The sequence below is a fragment of the Macrotis lagotis genome, chromosome 1 (genome assembly GCF_037893015.1).
Source record: "Macrotis lagotis isolate mMagLag1 chromosome 1, bilby.v1.9.chrom.fasta, whole genome shotgun sequence".
Lineage (NCBI taxonomy): Eukaryota > Metazoa > Chordata > Mammalia > Peramelemorphia > Peramelidae > Macrotis > Macrotis lagotis.
In genome coordinates, this window is record NC_133658.1 from 194,743,540 (window position 1) to 194,767,805 (window position 24,266).

General features: G+C 32.4%; 1 protein-coding gene across 1 annotated transcript in view; it reads left to right on the plus strand.

Annotated features, from left to right (window-relative positions):
- CSMD1 (CUB and Sushi multiple domains 1) overlaps window positions 1–24,266 on the plus strand; it is a 2,413,561-nt gene that overhangs the window by 1,556,535 nt on the left and 832,760 nt on the right. The window contains exon 15 of the mRNA XM_074209535.1: window positions 11,195–11,282. Within this exon, the coding sequence (XP_074065636.1) occupies window positions 11,195–11,282 (88 nt within the window). The remainder of the gene's footprint in view (window positions 1–11,194; window positions 11,283–24,266) is intronic.

Sequence of the window (24,266 nt, forward strand, 5' to 3'; positions counted from 1 at the left end):
TGTTTCTATTATCTTTCCTGTCCATTAATGTATATCATAACTCATCTTTATTTCTCTTCTTTGGCAATATCAGTAGCAATGCTTTTTTCTTTCTTTTGTTAATCTATAAAATTATTGATCCATTTCATTCAAAATCTTCTTCTTCTTTGAATGTTTAGGGTTCCAAAGTACTGCCATATTGTTTACCTTCTTTGCATGGATTTACAAATATAGCATATGTCAGAAATGGGACTGACCCCAAGTCTTCCAGATTCCAAAGCAAGTTCTTAGTGAGCTATGCTACTGTACTTCTTACAAGTCCTATAATCATCTTAAATTCAGCTTATGTGGAACTCATTACCCTATAACTTACACTTCATTTCTTATGCTTTTGACTTTGAAAAATTATTTCTGGTATCATAAAACCCAATAGTTTTTTTACCATAATGTCCATATTTAATATGAATATAAAATAATAATATTTAATATTACTTATATTGTATTATATTATATTATTTATAATAAGCAAAGTTTACTTAAAGGGAATATTTTAAAATTTGACAATCAAATACTATTCAACCTATTTTTCTCCTTTTCACTGGAATTGAGACCTGTAGTCACTATTGACTCTATGTCCCTTTTACTCCAAGCTGTAAAAGATTCATGATTTTATCAGTATAATTATATGATTGGTGCAGATTACGATTAGTCCATGTTAGTATATGTATCCATGTATTCTTCCTTTCCATGACCTTTCTGATAAGAAGAATCCTTAATTTAATCAGATTTGACGAGAGAACAGGGTATAATAGATAGTGGAGAAATATGGGCAAAGACTACTTCTGTCTTCCTTTGAAGTGACTGTGCTTAGCAGAGTGCTTGGCACCTTATGCTTAATAAAAGCTTACAGATCAAGTGATTATGAGCTGTTCTCAGAACAAAATAAATTTAGACTTTTATCCATTTAATCTTGACTTTCATAATTTGAAGGGATGAAAAGTGGTTGATGTTATTCACTTTTGATAACTTGTTTCTTTTGTATAATTGGAAGATTTTAAGGATCTGATCATTAACATCCAGTGAAAACTTGAATTATATCTTACATTAATCTTCTTAAATGTATACACAAAACATTAACATTTCCAGTGTTATCTGACAATATAAATAGGAAAGCATTCATAGATATTCAAAAATATTTCTGACAATGGTTTCATTGCTTGACCTTATGGTTTGTGAGTTGGCAATAAACTGTAAAATGTCAAATCTAGACTTGGTCACTTACTTATTTGACATATACAGCTATATGGACATATATACACATATATGTGTGTTCTATATATTGTATATACAGTACACACATACATATATAATTTATATGTAATTTTAATTTACATATTAAATGTCTCATATAAACATATGTATATGATTTTAAATGAAATACATGAAAGAAAATAAAGGAAGAATATTTTTAGGGAGTTAGCAAATTAATCAATTAATATATCTAGAAATAGCCAGAGATAGCATTTTATTTTGACTGGCACTCAAAGTGTTTCAAATGTAGTAAACTGCAAAAGCTTTAAAAGATCCACTTAAGATTAATTAGCACCTACAAATTCAAAGCATCATTTAATGGTTCCTTGACTGTCATGTACTATAATTTTAATAAAGATTGATGAATCTTCTGACCAATATCCTTTGAAATGTTCTTAAACCCTACATTGGATAAGATTTTGATAAATAAATGCACTAGCTTTTATTCCCCCAAATTCATTTTAAGTCCTTCTGGCTTATATGTGGAATACTAGACTTGTAATCTGAAACAAACTGAATTTGAATTCTGGTTCTTCTATTTTTCACCTCTTATGCCTTCAGACTTTGTCTATAAAATAGGAATAATAACTTCAGTAAGACAATTTATGGTTATATTTTGAGAACAGATGAGATAAAATATGCATAATTTTTGAAAATCTAAAATACCATATGAATAATAATATTCTGCTATATAAACAGCATGATGTAAATAGTCACTTGAATGAGAGAGAGTAGGCCTGAATATACAGAATAGGACTACCAAGCACCCTATTGAACTAGGTGTCCCAATGATACAATGGATATTCACTGATTTCTTTTGCTTTATTGTGAGGGAGATAATAAATGGGCAGATACATAAATAGATAAAAATAATTTGTGAAACAAAATGGTTAAAAATTGAAGCAATTAAGTAAAGAGCTCTGTGTAGCTTGGAGGAGGTACTTGAAATGACTCTTAAAGGGAGCTATGGATTCCAAGAGATTGAATAAATAAGGTTGGAAGACATTTCAGCATGAGATAGGAGATAAGAGAGGTAGAGGAGGACAATCTGTACTAAAGCACAGATATGTGCTTTTGAACATTTGAAAGAGTAAGGTCTAATCATTCTGAATCATTCTGGAAAACTAGGTTAAACTTTAATTTTAAATTCCAAAGTGAGAAATTGATATTTTAACCTAGGTTAGATAGAGTCATAGAAGCTTCTTGAATTGGTAAGAAAAGTCTTGAAATTTTTGCTTCAGGGATATCTTCACAGCTATGAGGGTGAGTTAATGGAGGGGGAAGAGTTGGAAGGAACCAGCTAGGAAATCATTATAGCATCTCTTTGGTTCGAGTTTCCTCCTCTCAAAGATGAGATTGAACTAAATAATTTTTGAGGTTCTTTTCAGATGTAAATATGTGATCTTATGATCCTAAGTTACTTATTTCTAAAGCACATTTTTGTATGTGCACTTTTGTAGCACTAGTAACACTTTTTGAGAAAGCAGATTCTCTCAATTCCAAAAAAGATTTTCCTAAACATTTGTAGTCTTTATACAACCTAGGGCATCATTTGATTTTGATAAATATTAAATTAACCAAAGTAGAGTCATACTCAAGTGCAATCTTTAATTAAAAGGGTACCAAAAATGCCTTTAATTTAATTTATCAGTTCATCTTTCTCAAGTGATTTAGATATGCTGGCCTGCTTTATATTAAAGAAATCTAGTCTTTTGGAAAATACTTTAGATGAAGATAACTTGACTCCTATATGTTCAGTTTTTAAAAATCATTTCTTTAGAATAAAAACAATATTTTATTCTCTGTATCCTGACTTGATAAACCAGAAAGAATTGCATACTGCAAAATGGGTTTGGAAAAAAAAAAGAAGTTAGGAGCTTCTTAACACAAATAATTCTTTTTGTCAGGCAACTATTATTATTAGAAACATTTGAGTCACTAAGATGGGGATATGATATCACAGATTTAGAGCTAGAAAGGAAACTAAGGCCATCTGATCCCATCTTCTCATTTTACTGATGAGGAATCTTATGTATTGTTTGAGGAATACCATGAATTGTTAACATGTTGGAGCCAGCTAAAACCCGGTCCTTTAAAACAAAGTTCAGCATTCGTTCATTACACCATGTGGCCTTAAAGGAGAAAGGAAAAAAAGGTAAATGTATTTTTAGATAAAATTTTTCTTGTATACGTTTACATTATGTAACATTTTTTTTGCCTTAGTTCTTAACTATCCTGCAAGTTAAGTGCTAAGTGAGTTCCTCACTGTGCTTATTCAATCCTTACCAGTTTCAGAATAGGAAATTTTCATATAGACAGACTTAGGTAGGTCTACTTAATCCTGAATTCCATTCCCATATTGAAGACACTGTACATTTGCTATAATGAAAGATTGTTGAAGTTATAAGCAAAATGTCCCAAGATCTCGTGATCCTAATAGATTCAAAGAAAAGGAAGAAAGAACTCTTCCTTCCAGTCTCTCTTCCCCTATTCATTTTTCTGATTTGCAAAAAGCTAACTTGTTTTTAACAATTATGTTTGGAATCACTAAAAATAGATGAAGATCAATCTATCAACACACATTTATTGCATAAAAGAGTTGAAAGAGTTGAAAACTTACATAGCGTACAGTAGCTGATTGATAACTCAAGTAACTTTTAGATAACGCACAGTTTTCCCCAGATTTATACTTGATAATTTTTATTTTTTTCTTGATTTGGATGGACAAAAGTGATTTTCTTTCATTCTTTTGTTTCTTCCTCTTTTATTTCTCTCTCTCTCTAATTTTTTTTTTTGTTTTTGTTTTTGCAAGGTAATAGGGATTAAGTGGCTTGCCCAAGATCACACAGCTAGGTATTATTAAGTGTCTGAGGTCAAATTTGAAATCAGATCCTCCTGATTCCTAGCTGCCCTACTCTCTCTCTTTTCTTAAGTTTTAGTTAGGATTCATTTGACATACTTTAGTACTTTATTTAGATGTAGACTCAGGGTCTTTTGATTGTTTAGATCAAATACATTTTCATATCACATACTTTTATTCATGAGAACAAAAGCTTACATGAAAATTGAATTGAGTATTTTTCTAGATAACACTGGAAGACTGTCAGGGTCAGAGATGTGTGACAAAGGGAAATAGTACTATTAAAGGGGTATACGGTTATAAATGCTAATTCTCTAAGGTCCTTACTTGTTCTATGAACCCTTTGCTTTCTAAATTGCCAGAAAATGTACCATCATTTATGGAATATTGACTGTAAAGTTGAAAAAATTGGGATTTTATAGAATGATAGAAGATGAGAATCTTTAAACAATGAAATTGTTGGATTTTGTATCAGTTCTTCTAAATGTTAGAAAAAAAGAAGGATCATGTTTCACAGCATTAAACTATCTTATAAAGTTTTTTTTAGGCATCTAAATGTAAATTGTGATTTCTATATTAGGGATAAAGCTCAGGGCCTGATATTAGACCTGGTGTTAAGTTCAAATCCAACTTCAGAAACTTTCTAGCTGTTTGATCCTGGCCAAACAATTTAACCCTGCTTACTCCAGTTTCTTCATTGATAAAATGAGCTGAAGAAGGAAATGGCAAGCCAGACATGTCTGAAATAATTCAGCAGCAACAGCAACAATAACAACATCACCAACATTCCAGATTAGGGAATGAAACACTGACCCTATTACAAATCAAAAAGAGGAAAAATGTCACTTTCCTGGGTGATTAAATTTATAATTTCATAGGCAAAGTGAGATTTTTGGGAAAAACTTCCTCTACCAATGCTAATTGGCATATTTATTGCAATTTAGAGATTTAGGGAGTTAACTGGATGCTGAGAAGCTATATGATTAACCCAGGGTTACAAATTCAGGACTGGGTAGAGGTGTAATTCAAATCTATGTCTTTCTAACATCAAAGAGTATGCATCAGACATACTGCTTCACAGTATTGTCTTTGAACAAGCCAGTCATATATATATCTCAGAAGGATTAATTTCACATAATGATCCATTTGACCATGATTTTCAGGTCATAGTGGGAATTATGATAAGGCCAATAAAATCTAAGAAGAAAAATGCTGTTTGCATTGGACAACATTTCTTATTAGACAACTGAAAAAAAAGTAACATCTTTGTTGATGACTATTGGTAGAGATTAAAGTTTAAGCTTATTTTCTTAATATCAACTGAAAAAATCTTTTGTTCTTTAAAATATCTTTAAAACATTCAGAATATGCAATAATGGTTAATAAATCACTAAAGTAAATGCCAAGGTGGCATTTGTTTGAAATCATTTATTCACTGATCTAAATCTGCTATTCACGTGGCAAATCTTTACTGAAGACTGTATACTCACCTCATTATAAAATGTAAAACTCTGAGTCTTTAGCATTTGCTCTCCATTTAAACATTTGAGTCCATAAATTTCAATCTCTAAAGTCTATTTCATGTCTCTTAGGCATTTGGTCTATATTTCAGGAATATTTCTAATAGATCTCTACCTCTCCTATAACCACAGAGATTTATAGACTCTTAGAAGTGAATATGATTCTATGATACTAGTCATAAAGTCTTATGATTTAAAGCTAGAAGAAATCTTAGAGATCTTTACCAAGTATAAACCCTCTCTGGAAATTTCTGATATATGTATCAGACCCAGCCTCTCTTTGGAGAACTGTATTAATACTCTTCCTTCCTGTGGAGATTTGCATGCTCTACTTGCTAGGGAGATTTTCCTTAGGTAGAGCTAACATTTCCTTTCCAATAACTTCCACACACTGATTTTCTTAAATTTTCTGGGTTCAAGCAGAACAAAACTTAATTTATATTCCTTATGACAATCTTCCAAGTACTTGAAAACTTACATGATAATCCTCTTTAACCCCAGTTCAAGCTAAATATGCTTTAACTTTAGTCAGTCTAATATTAGGTGACAAAATTTCTGAATCCTTGATTTTGCTGATTTCCCTTCTATGGTGATAAAAGCAGTTTTTCAATATCTTTATTAAAATATTCTGCCCAACACTGAATATAAACTTTAGATGCTACCCAACTAGGGAAGAATAAATGGAAACGTGACCTCCCCTATTCTGAATATTAGACATAGAGAACCTATGAGTTCATTGGCATAGGTAATTCTTGAATGAAAAAATCCTTTTACTAATGCAAGTTGGGACCATCTCTGCAATTTATAATCTTGGAGAAACATACTTTTCATGTAACATGTAACTTTAGGTTCCATTGGGTACATTGTTCAAGGAAAAATCTAACTAAATTCAGATTGACCATAATAATTACTAAATGAAAATGACATTCTACCACCATTTCTGAAAACAATCTACCAGATTATAAAGAGATTATGAGCTGTGTCAATAGTAAGAATATTAACACTGACTAAATCATCTTTCTTTCTTACTTTCTTTCTTTCTTTCTTTCTTTCTTTCTTTCTTTCTTTCTTTCTTTCTTTCTTTTGGGTTTTTTTTTTTTTTTGCAAGGCAAATGGGGTTAAGTGGCTTGCCCAAGGCCACACAGCTAAGTAACTATTAAGTGTCTGAGACCAGATTTGAATCCAGGTACTCCTGACTCCAAGGCTGGTGCTTTATCCACTATGCCACCAATTATCTTCTTTTTAAAGAAAAAATATTGAAATAAGGATCTATTAGCTTATTTGACTGCCATATCAAACTTGTAGTCCACTACAACCTTCAGATCTTTTCATATTAATTACTGGACTAACTTCTATCATATCATATATATTTTAATCTTTTTCTTACTATTATGTACAAGTTTTACATATAGTAAGTTTAATATATGTGATAAATAAATTATTGCAAAAGGAATAGTACATCTCCCACAAACTATTTTGGGGTTCTCTTTTGTACTTTCTCTTCCCTTCACTCTTCTCTTTTTTTTCCCCAGCTTCTACCCACCGCATATTCAGAATTTGCTCCAAAATGAATTTAATTTCACTACATATCTATAATCATTTCCTTAGCAGTCAAGATGATTGAGGAGAGGCAACATGATGCTGTAGAGAGGATTTTTTTTGTGATATTTCCTTCATCTGCCAAAAGGAAATAATGCTGAATCTATAAGTTCAGACTTATAGAATCAAAGGAAATTATGTGTCAATGAGCTTTGAATACGTTTTGCAAATATATTGTTAAAAAGGAAGAGAATATTGTGCTGTATGGATTTTTTAAAAAGCTAGTTCTGATTAAATTATATCATATAAACCAAAGTATTCAAATTAGCACAACTGTTACCTTGAAAATAGAGAAATATTTTGAGAAAGGTATATTTCTGTCTCATATAAATGTTATAATTACAAAAATATAATTCTAGAATCAGGATTTTATTTATTATTGGGACACAACAAGTGAAAGACTGAGGAAATTTATGATTTGTTTTAATTTACCTCTATTCCTAAGATATGTCAGAAGAGAACCAGTAAGATGCAATTTAGTAAAATATTAAAACAATAACAACTTATTTTTCATTTATAGCATCTTTTTGCTTGGAGCACTTAGGAATCAAGCTTATGTGAAATTGATTTCCATGAGAATTTTTCTTTTCATCAGCTTTGGCTTTCAGAAAAATTAATTGCCCATGATTCTGGTAGAATAGTCATTTCGGATTTATAGCTCTCAATTGTACATAACCTGTTTGTCACCAATGCCACTTTATCCCATTTGAAAGCTTATCCCTGTTTCAGGAAATCAGCCATATTTTACATCTAATCTCTATCAGAATCCTTTCTTCTATCATCTATAATCCACTCAGGCTTGCCTAATTCATTCTGCACTGTAACAACCTTTTAACTATTTTTTTCTATAGTCAGGAAGATAGTTTTTTTTTCCTGTAAAGAGTTTCAAAGTTGTTCTGAACTGACATAAATGAGTCCCAAGTACTCTTCCCATTTCTATTCAACACTAAGCGATGAAAAATAAAGAGAAACAAGGATAGACTCTTTCCAAAGCCAGACATTGCATTTGGGTGCTGTCTTGGAAGGAGGTGAAGGAAGAGAAACAAGAGCTATAAGTGTGAAATTACAGTATTCTAGCTCAATTTGAAAATATTGCAAATATTCACTCCAACTTTCCACAGTTGCTACAGCATCATTAGCCTAACTATTCTTTGTTGCAGACATAGTAGTTTGTGGAGATGGGTGGGGATGCACCAACATATTAAAGATGAGGGAAATGGAGTTGCAATGAAGTTACAGTAAATAGCAGATCTTTAATACCAATATGCCTCTTTTGACTCAAACTTAGCACTTACTCTCCATTACCTAAAAATTTACCCTTAAACACAATTCAGCTGTTGTGAGGTAGCTTTTAATTTTTAAGCATATAATGTGCCTGTGAATTAGTGAAGCAAATATAGACTGATGTAAGACCCTGAGTTTCGAAACCTATGAACTTTTGCCTGAATGCCTGTAAAACCCTGAATGTCGAAACCTGTGAACTTTTGCCTAAATTCTGCTCCTAAGTCTCTGCCTGGTCAGCTCTCTAAGTTTCTGCCTGGTCAGCTCTTGGACCATGTAACAGGGGGGCTTCCCTGAGGACCTGCATCCAGTAAGAACACAGCGCATCATCTCAAGACAACCAGCAGGCAGATGCTTGGAACTCCCCGACTGAACCATATAAAGGTCTCTCCTCACTTTACTCGGGGTTCCAGGATCCTAGCCCTGTCCTAGGATGGAATCCTAGCTGGAGCTAGTTTAATAAACCCTTGCTATTGCATCTTCATCTTGTCGAGTGCCTCTGTTCCATAATTGGGGACTTTTCTCGGACCTTAACACTGACAGGATACAAATCTCCATGAAAATTAGACTAATTTTCACTTTTCCACATCTTAAAAGGTAATGTTAATATTTGGCCATTCCTTGAGACATAATTGATCCAAAGGACCAAGTCTTCTTAGTTTTAGAAGAAGAAACAGTCCGTGAGAAGGCAAGGTACTACTGAGACTCGATACCACCATTGCAAATCAGGAGGAAGGGAATTGTGTCCAATTGTGGCAATACTTTAGTTTCCTTTAATAATAATATGAGTTTGGGTAACTCTGCCTCACTTAAATTCAATTCATAAACAAATCAAGACATCATTCATGATATCTTTGGTCCACTCAAAAGCAAAGAATGAGGAAGAACAACACTAATTAACATTTTTATATCTCCTTTTATATGGACAGACACTATGCTAAGTATTTTTTTATTATCTCCTTTGATTTTCCCAGCCTGAGAGATAAGTGCTATTGTTATTCTAATTTTATTGTTGAGGAAATCAGAAAGTAACTTGCTTTAATGTTGTACAGCTACATCTGAAGTTAGATTTTAACACAAAACTTTTTCTAGGCCCAGTAGTCTATCCATTGCTCCATCTCACTAGTCATTTCCCCTTTCATTTTTTTCTTCTTATTTTGCTTTTATTGCTTGCCAACTGGCTTATAAATATATCATTTAATTTGTTACTCTTGCCTAGATCACCAGAGAAATTTCAGTCAGGTCAGGGCATTCTGATAAGGAGTAAAACAAAGAAATATTGACCATCCCCTTGGCTCAAATTTGACATTGATACAGTAGAAACACCTTTACTTGCTATTGGATGGTCCCAGATCGTCACAGACGTGAGAATATTCAGTTTGCAACTTTCTTCAGGAATTTTATTTCAGTATTTGTAAGATTTTGTTTCATTTATTTGTGCAGAGATGACTAGAATGTCAGTAGTCAAAAGGCAATCTGGACATAGGGAATTATATAAACAAAGATAATGGGATTAACAAAGCATCTAATACATTGAAAGAGAGTAATTTGGGGCCCCTAGGTGGCATAGTGGATAAAGCACTGGCCCTGGAGTAAGGAGTAATTAGTAATTACCTAGCTGTGTGGCCTTGGGCAAGCCACTTAACCCCATTTGCCTTGCAAAAACCTAAAAAATAAAAAGAGTAACTTACTTTTACTGTAGTGTAAAATACAAAGGAGGAGAATATCTCTTTTGACAATTCTTTTAGCTAAAAGGGAAATATTATTAAAAGAACAAAGTTTCAGAAAGTAGTATGTCCTTTAAAGAACTTCAAGTGGACTATTATAAAATTAATGACTAATCTTCAATTTATGTGAAGAACTAGTATAATTAGTAATTTTACAGTCAGAGAAATACATCACCACATATACAGTGTTTCTGTGTACAGATGTTAACAAGATGTACTTATTAAATGTATATCATAATATGACATATTGTATTTTTTTATGTAAAGTCCATTTTGAACTACAATTCTTCAACTACTATAATTTTGAATAACTTTTCATGGCAGAGGGAGGGAATTTTCTATTTTAAATGTTTGCATATTCTAAGGTCCTTATAATATCAAGACAATAGTACATTATTGTGGGAGGTGTAATATTTGGAAGCCAAGAGATTTTGTTTCCAGAATTAACTTATTTTTTATGATCTTGCTTTGTGACTATAGGCAAGTCTCTTTACTTATTGACTTTTGAGTTTCTTAGCGTTTAAAATGAGGCGGTTGGATTAGATTTCTTGCACCAAATCCTTTAATTTTATGATTTAAATCTAGGGTCAAAGTACTATCTTGGTTTTAATAAATGGACTATTTTTAACTTTAAAAATCCACGGTCAGGTAAATGAGATTTTTTAAAAAAACCAAACAAAAACTTCAAAATCCTTTGTGAACAAATTGTCTATATAGTTTTTCATGTATATTAGTGATAAATTTATTTTAGTTTTGGTAATTTCTCTTTCTTTAATGAATTAGAATCAATGACCATGTAAAAGTGCATATTCTCTCTTTAGTCTAATTTTTTGCATTACTTTTTGCATTGTTATCTGAATATTTTCCTGAGAGTTCTATGACATTACAATTAATATTCATACTTCTCTCTATTTCAGTGAGTCAAGGGGGTGTTGCTTTAGTGTCTGACATGTGTCCAGATCCTGGAATTCCAGAAAATGGAAGAAGAACAGGTTCTGACTTCAGGTATGAAATAAAGGAATGTTATATGCATGATGACATTCTTATAAAGAACTTGTGTACTATTATTGCTTAACATATTAAAATTTTATGGTTTATTTTAATTTTGATGCTATCCCAATTATTATTGTAAAGTCATAATCTCACAGAGATGATTTTTCTTATGTATACAAACATTTAGATTGCCTGACATACTTACATGATTCACCACTTTATTTGTATTCCTATTTCACCTTTTATTGTTTTTAAAAGAATTTAATAATAGCTAAATGAAATTATCATTGTAGTTATTCATTTCTATTCTTTGATAATTGACTTTGAAGAGAATTTTCTAATGATAAATTAATGGAAGTCAATATTTATTTCAGATAAAAGACAATTTGTTTTTTGGGTTTTGTTTTTTGTTTTTTGTTTTTTGCAAGTCAAATGGGGTTAAGTGGCTTGCCCAAGCCCACACAGCTAGGTAATTATTAAGTGTCTGAGACTGGATTTGGACTTAGGTACTCATGACTCCAGGGCCTGTGCTTTATCTATTGTGCCACCTAGCCACCCCTACACAATTTGTTTTGCTAAAGACATAAAAACATTTACCCTGTTATTAAATAAGTTCAGAGATAATTATGAACATATTATCTAAGGACTGTATATTTTTCCAGAATATTCTTTGAATCTATAAAATCAATAATTTATGAGAAGTCAAGTTCTCATAGACAGCAGATTAAAGTTGCAGAGTCAGATTTTATCTTAGAGTTGATCTAACCAAAAATGGGATTGGCTGACTCAAAAGAGAATAGGGTCTCACTTTTCTGACAAAGATGGGATGATCATTTGTTTGTCACTTATGTGCTATATGGAGTACTTCTCAGTTATAAGTAAGAATTTGTAATCTCTGAAGTCATTTCCAGTTCTGAAATTTTTGTGATTCTGTAAAGGGCGTGATGGGGGGGGGGGGGGAACACCTTTATTTTCTTGTTGCTACCTGTTCTTGTTTTGAAGGACAACAGCTATAATGTATTATAACTTTCTAGTTTTAAAAAGAGCCCTTGATTCAGACACTTAGCTAGAGCTTGTGAGCATCATCTTCTTGTGGAATAGTTCTCTAGAATCATAGATTTCAAAAAATGAAGACCTTTCAAGATTATCTGGCCTAACAACTTCATTCTTTTCAATGAGGAAACTGAGTAATAGAGAAGCAAATGGGTGAAGAAAGGTAGTATGATAGGGCAGATAGTGAATGGCATGGTGGATTTGAAATCAGCATCTGGATTCAAACTTACCTCTTTCTGCTTACTAGCTGTGTAATTTTATGTTTTTGGGGAGGAGCATTTGTGTTTTTTGCAAGACAAAGGGGTTAAGTGACTTGCCCAAGGTTGCACAGCTAGGTAATTATTAAGTGTCTGAGGTCAGATTTGAACTCAGGTATTCCTGACTCCAGACCCAGTGCTCTATCCACCTAGCTGCCCCCAGCAGTGTAGTTTTAGATATGGCATTTAATCTCCCTGAGCCTCAGTTTCTTACTCTTAGAAATTAGAGTAATAATAATCATTATTGAACTGTTTATTATAATTGTAGTAAGATCCAAATAAAAAATGCTTCATAAAGTTCAAAGAGTTATATAAATATCAGTTGTGGTAGTTGTTAATTATGCAGTTTTCCCAAGATTACACAAGTATAAGTAACAGGGCTGTTTTAATGCTAGTCTTGAGATTCTAGATGTAGTGTTCTTTATGTTTCAGAATATTTTATCCATGTATTCCACCAAAGAACTCAAATACTATACACTTTTTAGTGAAAAAGGATAGTATGATGTGTCAATTAAGATAGAGTATTAAAGGACCATAATTAAGTACCAGTATTTCCTAATTTCTGAAACAAAACTCTTTAGAAGAGGTACAGGGCAGAACACTCTCTCTGACTTACTAAACAAACCCATCATCATTTAGACTTTTCCTGTGCAACATTTCACGTAGCACGATGCATAAAATTTTCTAGGAATCTACAAAAGTCAGAACAGGATAAATATGGCTCTATATTATCCCTCAAAATCCATCTTACATCAGGTAATGAAAATTACTGCCCTGCCTCAAAGATCCCTTACCTGACTCCTTTCCATTTCCTTCTTCCTGCATAAATAGCTTTATAACTAAGTTTAAAAGCCTAGTTATAGAATACCAGTTCAGAGTCCTGGGTTATTCTGATGTTCATATTCTATGCCTAGACAGACTAAGAATTGAAAATAGGCCTTCCTTATTAGGTTTCGTAGTTTTCTTATCCCACAATTAAATTGTTCTGACCCCTTGATTGGAGTAATATAGGATTATTATTTCACCAAGGATCAGATTTATAGATAGGAAGCATAGGAATGACCATGCAAAAGATGATTTTTTATTGTTTTTCTTAAAAATAGAAAAGCAAAAATATTAAAATTACCTTTCTTAAAATTTAACATAACTCAGTGGGTAAAATGAATTGTTGGAATTCAAAACTAAGTTAAAAATCATAAAAAAAACCTCACATTTGCAGCTCTTCACAATTTGCTACTACTTTACTTTTCCAGATATATCTCATAATTACTATTCTCCAAATATGAAGAGTATTTATGAATGACTTAGTTATTCTTATTTATTTATTTTTATCTGTTTCCTCCATATGTACATATTTATTTTTTAGTTATGTAATTTCTTCCACCCTACCCACCCCATCTTAAAACTATTGTCATACTATTTCTTATGTCACACTAAAATTTTAAATTAAAAAACAGAATGCTGATAACATCTTACATTTATTTAGCCCTTTGATGTTTGTGAAGCACTTTCCTTATAGTATGCCCTATAGGAAGAAAAATGACAATCAGAGCTTTACCATATTGGTTAGAATGCCTGACTTTCAGGCTGAAACTCAGGAGGTTGAATCTACTCTCAGACACTTCCACATAGGTGGAAGTTACTCTAATCAGGTTCAGACACCATTGTGAAAATAAAAATAAAGACAAGAGATTTCAATTACCATGATCATTTTCTGAGAAGCTCTACTCTTGAAAAGCATTCATGCCATGTTCAGTTTTCATATGGAGTCAATGTTCTTTATTTTTTGGACTTCCCTGGCCTGATGAATTCTATAGCCTGCCATACTTGCACTGTCTACCTAATGACCTGGCTTCATGGGAATTTTCTGGTCTGCTTTGTGGAGTTCAGCCCAGCCTAGATAATAGACCTGTTACAGAGATGCAATCTAAAACATAGAGGTCTTGATCTTTGCCAGGGTACATGCAGCATCTGTGTCTCCAATTATATCCCAAGGCAGAGTGAGCCAGAGAAACTACTCACTAAAGAGGTCAGACTTCTCCGAGGAAGAAACATTTTTATTAATATTTTATTTGTTTTCCAATTATATACAATAGTTTCTACCCATCATTTTTGTAAGTTTTTGAATTGTATGGTTTTTCCCCACCCTCTCCTCCCTCCCCCATCCCCCAAAGACGGCAACCTGTAAATCTTTACATTGTTTCCATGATATGCATTGACTGAAATTGAATGTGTTGAGAGAGAATTCATATCCTTGAAGAGAAAATAAAATATTAGAGAGATAGCTAAATTATATAATACATAAGACACTTTTAGAAAAAAATGAAGGTAATAGACTTTGGTCTTTGTTTAAACTCTAGAGTTCCTTCTCTGGATACAGATGGTATTCTCCGTCGCAGGTGCTCTAAAATTGTCCCTGATTACTGCACTGATGGAATGAGCAAGTTCATTAAGGTTGATCATCACCCCCATGTTGCTATTAGAGTGTACAATGTTTTTCTGGTTCTGCTCATCTTTCTCAGCATCAGTTCATGCAAATCTCTCCAGGTTTCCCTGAATTCCCATCCCTCCTGGTTTCTAATAGAACAATAGTGTTACATGACATACATCTCCCACAGTTTATTAAGCCATTCCCCAATTGATGGACATTCACTCTGTTTCCAATTCTTTGCCACCACAGAGATGCTATGAATATTTTTGTACAAGTAATGTTTTTAACCCTTTTTCATGCTCTCTTCAGGTTACAGACCCAGTAGTGGTATGGCTGAATCAAAGTGTATTCACATTTTTATTGCCCTTTGGGCATAATTTAGGAAGAAACTTTTTATTTTCAACTCTATAGTACACAGGAGGAAGAACAAAACCTTGTTCCCATCTGTTAGAACACATCTGGAGGCTGGTATTATATCTTCCTCTCAGTACCTTCCTTCCATGCTAAGAAAATACTGTAGTCTAAACATAAGCGCAGTCACTAAGCTCAAAAAAACCTGACCCAGAAAAACTGTCAATAAATTGACAAGCATATGTTAAATGCATATGATGTGCCAGCAAAGGTGCTGAGCTCTGGAGAGGAATGAGAATACTTGTTGATCTACTTACCTGTAGTTCCAGGGGTAGTAAATGTCAGAGTCAGGAATCAAATCCATGTCAAAGCATCATAGGATTGAAGATCTGAAAGAAACCACAGAAAAAAACAGTGATTTTGAACTCAGAAGGTTGATTCAAATTGCAGTTTTTCTACGACTTAGTCATGATTTTTCTGGGCCTCATGTACTTATTAGTAAAATTAAAGGATAGGAATGGATGGCAACTAAAGTCCAGTTTTCAAAGTGAGTTCTAACATTTAGCAGACCCAATGTTAGCAAAATATAGCTTACTGCCTGTTTTTGTATGGCCTATTAGCAAAAAAAATGTTTTTTGTATTCTAATACACAGTAAAATATTGTTGACTGTTGTTTATTGACTCCCAATTTAACCTAACATACTATGTTTGCTTTTCATGTTTTTCTCCTTTGTTCTTCTCTTGCTTTTCATGTTTTTCTCCTTTGGTGCTTCCAACTCTATAAATTTCTTTCTTCACTAATCTTTTTAAAAAAAATTTTGTTATTTAAGGCAATGGGTTAAATGACTTGCCCAAGGTCACACGGCTAGGCAATTATTAAGTTTGATTTGAACTCAGGTCCTCCTGACTCCAGGGCAAGTACTCTATCCACTGTGCCATCTAGCTGCCCCCTTTCTTCACTAAACTTAACCAGTCTTCTCTCTGTGGAAGATAATTGTTCCTCTACTATTCTCCAAGTAACCTTCTCACTCTGGAAGAAATGTCAGCACCTTTACCCATTTTGTGCTGGAAGTGCATTATGCTTCTGATTCTGTCACTTTTTCTGATTGGCCAGTTTCTCCTAGCACATTAATTTTTTTGAAAAAAATGTTCACTCTGTTCATATTAAATCCTTCATTCCTGCCAAACTGTAATTCTGTTCTCTAGAATTTTCTTAACCATACCCCTATTTGTGAACCTTCTCTTCTCACCTCTCCCACCCCCTTTCATCTTTCATTTATATTGTCTGTCTGCTTTAGAATATATGCTCCTCCAGGACTGGGACTACCTTCACACTATCTCAGCTAAACTAAAGATTTCTATATAGTCATTGCCTCCATTTCTTTTCCTCTCATTCCCCAAACCTTGCTAATCTGCCTTCAGACCTTATTCATCAAATGAAACTGCTCTTTCCAAAGTGATTAATGATTTATTAGTAAGAAAATATGGTAAATATTTTTCTTAGTACTCATTCTTGTCAGTAAATTTGCTGAATTTGACACTATTGACCATTTTCCTTTCCTAAATACCTTCTCTTTTCTACATTCTTATTACATCAATCTCTACTTTTTCTTTCTCTTTTTACTTTTCTAAATATTTCTTCAGTCTCCTTTTGCTACCACATCATCCATATCATGTTACATTATCAGGTACTACCTTTCTAAAAGAATTCTCTTTTCATTGAAGCCAAAACTTAGGTTTGTGATATGGGCCAGAATTAATGTATAGCTGTGTTAACCAGAGATAAAGAATCTGATAAGAGAGTTGTGGGCAAGTGCTGGCAACTTTTTGAATAGGCAGACTGTGGACAGAATAGATACTACCTGAGGTTTTTAAGCCTGAGAGACTAAAAAGATGGTGATAACCTTCAAGAAAAATAGGGAAAATTGGAAAAGCAGAAGATTTAGGATCAAAAGAAAATCAGTTCCATTTTGACATTGTTTAGTTTAAAGTGTCTCTGACTCATCTCTTTTGAAATGTTCACTAGACAATTGATAATGTGACACTGTGGATACGTAAATGTGTCATATATCTGCATAATGATAATTATACTTAAAGTACATTGAGCAACAAAGAAAGGATCTAAAGTCATCTTGGAGAGTTAACTACTACATCTAGGATGATGAAAATTAATTGAAGTAAATATAAATACATTTGGGTTCAAAAGATATTTCTAAAGTACATGATGGATATTTGTGGCTACAAAAATTTATTTGGAATGTGATCTACACATTTTGAAAAATATTAGAACCTCAATATGAATTCACATGATATTTCAGCAAAACACAATATCAAAACCAAACAAAGTCTCCAAAAAAATAAACTAATAAAATCAGGATATATATTTTTTTGGTTCTAGGTGTCACATTTAAGGAAAATGAAAAATATACTGAAGAGGTGACCAGGATATCAAATAATATTAAAAAGATCTGTTGAAAGAACTAGAACTAGATAGTGATTAACTTAGAGAAGAAAAGACATAGAAGTATGATTGTTCTTTTCAAATTTTCAAAAGGCTGCCCTGCCTTGACCCATAGAATAAAAATAGTAGAAATGATATGAAGGCAAGTTTATGATTGATAAAATGGAAAAATTTAAATATTAGAACTGTCCAAAAATAGAATGGACTATCTTGAGAGGCAATAGTGTCTCTCTCATTGGAAGTCTTTGAACAGAGACTGGATATCCATTTGATAGAGATTTGTAATAGGGATTCTTATTTAGATATGATTTGGAGATGAATTTGAGATTTGTTGAAAATCTGAGGATCTTTGATATACATGAATAGTGGTTGTACACATCAACGGAAAACTTATGACAGAAGCATCAAAAATATGAGACAGAACTTCTTTCTAAATATTGAAATGACTTAGAAGTGGAAGCTCAGAATGAGGGTTAGATTTCTTTTCTGAAGGTCCAGTTATCTAACCGCAGATCAGATAATTGTATTAGCTTCATTTTATTTCTTAATGCCTGTAACTTCTCTGTTCTTTTCTATTTCTAACTCTGTGCTTCTTGTTCCTCTGCCATCATCCTAGCCCACAAAAAATTATCTCAAATTAATTCTTAATTTTTTATTTCAAAATAGCAAAAAGAATAAGTGAAATAAATGTAGTAAGAAATATAATTGGTCATTTGGACTCTTCCCCAAATTGGTCCAGGGAAGAGACACTAATGTGTAGAATAAACCAAAAAGCTATAAAAAATTTTAATATTTCACTATTGAATTAGAAGCTGAAGTCAAACTCTTTACTATGCATAATGCATAGGGGATGAAAATAAAATTGCAATCTCTTATAGGAGACCAATGTACTGGAAGACTCATCTTATAAAAGATATCTTTTTTAAATCAATTTTTTAAAATTTTAAAGCAAATTTTTTTAAAAGAAATTTTTGCTCATTGTAATTCCATTTAGGTTAGAAACAACCTACACCTTAATCTACAAGATAAATAGACCCTGTCCCAAAGAAAGATATCTTTGACTGACATTTTAAAACAAGGTCCTTTGGTCATCACAAAAGATCAGACATGATAACTGCAAAATTTAGCCTAGTAGGTTCTATACAACAGTGACTTTTCTTTCATTGGAATTTTGTTTTTCTCAATATAAAATTTTGTTCCCAAAGTATATGATTTATTTAATATTAATTTTTAAATCAAATGTGAACCACAAAAAAAAAAACTCTGGCTTTTTTGTATTTTTAACTGAAATTCTTTGTTTAATTAGACATATTTATTCAGATAATTATGGTTGGTATTAGGCTTATAATGAGAAAATATGCACATTCTTCACAATTTTTCCAACTTCAAAAGAAGATACAAACCTCATTAATTTAAGCTAATGAATAAAGTTACTCTTAATTGATTATAGTATGAGGCTAAGACTTTTTCAAGTATATATAGTAACTCAAACTAATGACTATCATTATTAAGACGAAATCTTATACTTAAGTAATTTGTAGCTAGCTCAGGTATAATGAGCACAACAAAAATGCATAAATGAGTACAAATGAATTAGTGGATGAATGGATGGGCAGAAAATTAAAAATAAACATAGTAAATGCTTATTATGTATTTACATTATGCTCTGTTATATAGGGATACAAACTGAAAAGCATGAAGTCCTCTTAAAATTAAAATGATGTTCAGGGTTAGCCTTCTCTTTAAGAAATTTACAACCTTGAAGCAGGTGCTAATTCTCTCTTCCTTTCTCTTTTATTTTTTTTTTATTACAACACTTTTTCTTCAAAGTGGCATCTCCTCCTATTTACTTCTCTGTTGGTGTACATCCAAAGAAACTATTATTGGTAGTCTTTTTTTTTAAATAGAAAGTTAATCTCAGAAAATTTAGAAATGGAAATATGACCATGAAATGCATTTAGATTCACAGATCGTGACACTTGAATAAGTCACTGAATATTTCTAGGCCTCTGTCTCCCCCTCTTTAAAATGAGAAAGCAACAAAATTATTTCTAAAGTTCCTTCTATTTTAAAATTAGCTGACTTTATAAGAATAAAAGTGTTCCAGAAGAATGAAGTTGAAAAATATTATTTTGGGTCAGTGGTTTGACACTTTAAGGATTCTAGGAGATCAAATCTATTTTTGCATGATAATAATTACAACAATAATAAGACATTTAAATTACTAAAACAGTACTTATTGATAACTATAACACATATAAACTGATTGATTGAATATTGTCTTTCATAATCAAAGACCATCCAGCAAGGGAATGGTGGTGTGATATGCACGTTATGTTGATTAAAGTAAATGTGCAAAGATGTCCTTCTTTCTGCCTCTTCCAGAACTGACTAGACCCTGTGGCCTGTTAAAGGAAATTGTACTACTGGTGATGATATGGGTACAAGGGAAGGTCATTTAGATGTTGTTACTCTCATGTAATCAAGACACCATGGCATTGCAGCAATGCTGGGCAAAGTGACAATATGGTATTTTTGGTGACAAATTTACAATATTAAGGTAAAGCTAGACTGTCAGTGGTTGAAATCACCAGTATGGTGATTTCTATGGCAATAATCTTTCAACAGTAGAATTAAACTAGTGCTTTGGGAGTCTTAATTTTAAGAGTGTAAAACTTTTTAGAACTACTGACTTAGGGAATGCTGCTGACCAATTTTCACTTATACATACACAAATTTACATATATACATACATATACATATATCTATATAGTTTGTATGTCTTCTTCTCTTTTTTAAATACTAACAGTGGTAAACAAAAGAACTTTTATTCAGCTATAGTTTTTTGCTCCAGGTGCCCATTTATGTTAGTATCTTGGACTTATAGACATAGTTTTTGACTATGAAATAGAATGAAGAAGTCTCATAAAGAAATATTTATCATATTTTGGAAACTGGATGATATAGTGATTGGCATTGTATATAATTTATTCTACAAATTTTTCTTTTACAAAAAAGCTTCAGAGAAACATAACCTTTACAAATTTCAGACTCTATTAAAACTTCTCCCTGGTTTTTGCACTTTTATCATTTTAATTTTTAACATTCAGATTGCTTTATAATGTGATTTTAGCCTAGATATGTTTAAACTATATTTTTAATGTAAAAGGGTGATTAAACAATAGACTCAACTTTTTTCATTTTAAATTGAGGCAATGATTTTAGATGATAATATTTGTAAGATACTCATTAGAAACAAGGAATTTCAGATGTATAAGGGTCCTCAGAAGCTATATAGGATAAAAGCTTTGCTAGTAACCTCAAGCAAGAATATTTTAAACTGAAAAGAAACACAGAATGAGATAACATCCACTTTTACTCTGCCAAACCTGTTTTTTTTTGTTCAGTTATTTAGTTGTGTCTGACTCTTTGTGACCTCAGGGACAATGCATAGCAAACCAACCTCTTCTATCCTCTACTATATCTCAGAATCTATATAAGTTCATATATGTTTTTTACATATCATTATCTCTCCATCCTATCCTCTGCCATCTTCCATTCCTTTTGCCTTCAGTCTTTTCCAACAATAGTCTTTTCCAGTGAGTCCATGTTCTCATCATGAGGCAAAGTATTTAATCTTCAGCTTCAGTACTGAAGGAAAAAGGAAGACAAATAGGAACAGATGATTCCTCAAACCTTAACTTTGAAATGAAGAGGAAAGACAAAGAGAGACACACAATCTGGATTAACATATTTCAGTCTTCTAACTCTAAAACCAGCCTTCCAATTCTATTCTTCAATTCTGTCTCTGAATGAACTTATATTTCTCAGTCCTAGTTACAACACTTAATATCAAGCAGAAAAGTCTCATCATTATTTCCTATACTTATCTAACAAATACTTGGCCATTGATATCATGTTTTCTGTTTTCAAGGCTTAACATCTTTGGTTACTTCAACTAGTTTGACTATGGTAAGATTCTTACTCCCTTCCACACAGTAGCTGCCTTCCTCTGAACATTCTCTAGATTGTCACTTTCATTCTAAAAAGCACTGCTTGAAATTTAGTTAATCAGTGTATATCAAGGGCTCTGGTTGGGATTGAATGTATATTCTGGAATCTGCCTAAAAATGTAAGCCATAGTATCTTCAGGGGAAATAGTTGCTTTTTAGTGGTTGTTTCTTTTTTTAAAAACTTCTTGAAGCAATTCTTTGGTTTTGGATATATTGCTTCTACTGTGAAAATAAACTTGTGTCAAACAAAATCAAATAGAGTTTGGCATTATTTATAGCTTCTCACAAAGTTATGGTAAGAAACATTTCTTACCATTCTCAATTAAGCTTGAAACATACCATACTGACATGTTAAAAAATCTTGTTTACAATTTGAAAGAATATGAGGAACATGATTTTATTAGTACATATTTCAATAAGGTCATCTTTTCAGTGACAGATGCACTGGGTTACTAAGAAATATAAAGTTGTATTGTGATAAATATTTGCTAAGATACTTTCATTACATTCACAAAAAGACACATAAATGAGAATATTAAAGTTAGAAGCCTAAACGAACATTTTTGCCTAATGAATATATTTTTATTGAAGAACTGGCCAGCAATCATAACTAGGGTAGGACATGTGGGGCTTTGCTTCAGATTGTTATATTTAGATGAATTTAGGAAATGAACAAATGTCAAAAACCAGAATTCAAAGAGGGGAAAAAAATCCATGAATTTCAGAAGATTGTACAAGAACATATGGAGAAATCCCATGGTTTTTTTTTCCACTGAAATAAGAATAGTAAAGAGGAGAAAGTAAAAATTAAAAACTTACCATATGCTTTTGGTTTTCTCTACTCTCTGCATTTGGAGAGACATTTCTTTCCTTGATCCTTATTCACTTCTCAGTGGTGATTTTTTTTTAATAGATTAGTTCTGACTTTGCTTTCTTGATCAAAGATGTTAGCTAGGCTAGAATTCAGTTCACAAACTTTAGGTAATCAAATTTGAAGCCTGAGATTGTCAGCAAAGACTTGTTAGAAAGGATCACATCATTATAAGGTCAATGGAGCTAAAAGGAAAATAGAAAAAAAAACTATCACATTGCTTATTCTTTTTAAATATCAATCTGATAGATATTTTTAGAATTTTTTTTTTATTTAAGGCAATGGGGTTGACTTAGCTAATGTCACACAGCTGGGCAATTATTAAGTGTCTGAGATTAGATTTGAACTCAGGTACTCCTGACTTCAGGGCCAGTACTCTCTATCCATTGCACCACCTAGCCACTATGCCACATCAAGAACTTAGTGATCCCTAATTGATCAAAGGTCAAAGGATATGAATAGGCAGTTTTCAAATGAAGAAATTAAACCTATATATATATATATATATATATATATATATATATATATATATATATATATATATAATCATGAAAAAATGCTCCAAATCATTATTGATTAGAGAAATGCAAATTAAAACAACTATGAGGTATTACCTCACACCCATCAGATTGACTAAGATAAGAAAAGGGAAAATGATCAATGCTGGAGAGATTGTGGGAGGATTGGACATTGTTGCATTGCTGGTGACGTTGTGAACAGATCCAATCTTTCTAGTGAGCAATATGGAACTATGCCCAAAGAACAATAAAACTGCTCATACCCTTTGATGTAATTTCAAATATGTCTATATCCAGAAGAAATCATAAAAAATGGGAAAAGCCCCACATGTTCTAAAATATTCATAGTAGCTCTTTTTGTGACAAAGAATTAAAACTTGAGGGGAGGGTAGCTAGGTGGCACAGTGGATAGAGCACCAGCCCTGAGTTCAAATCTGGCCTTAAGTCACTTAATAATTACTTAGCTGTGTGGCCTTGGGCAAGCCACTTAAACCCATTGCCTTGCAGAAAAAAAAATAAAACTTGAGGGAATGTCCATCAATTGGGCATCAATTGGGACTGAACAAGTTATGGTAGATAAATACTATGGAATTTCATTTTTCTTTAAGAAACCGTAAATGGTCAGACTAGAGAAGCATAGAATGAGTTACAGGATCTGATGCTGAGTGAAAGGAGTAAAACCTAGAGAACAATGTACTCATTAACAACAACATTGTGAGATGATCAATCTTGATGGAAGCAGCTCCTCTCAGCAGTTCAGAGAGCTGACTATGGGCAGTGTTATCCTCATCCAGAGGAAGAAAAAACAAAACTAAACAAAAACAAGAGCAAAAGAAAAAATAAATCCTTTGGAATCTGATGAACACTATAAAAATTATGCCTTATGTGTTTCTTTCCCTAATTCCTCCTACTGAAAATGACTAATCTGTAAACATGTTTATCACAAATATGTATATATACAATGTTAACCTGACTGTTCACTGCTGAGAGGAGGGGGTTGGAAAGGGAGGAAAGGAAGGAAACTTTGTAACTTAAAAAATA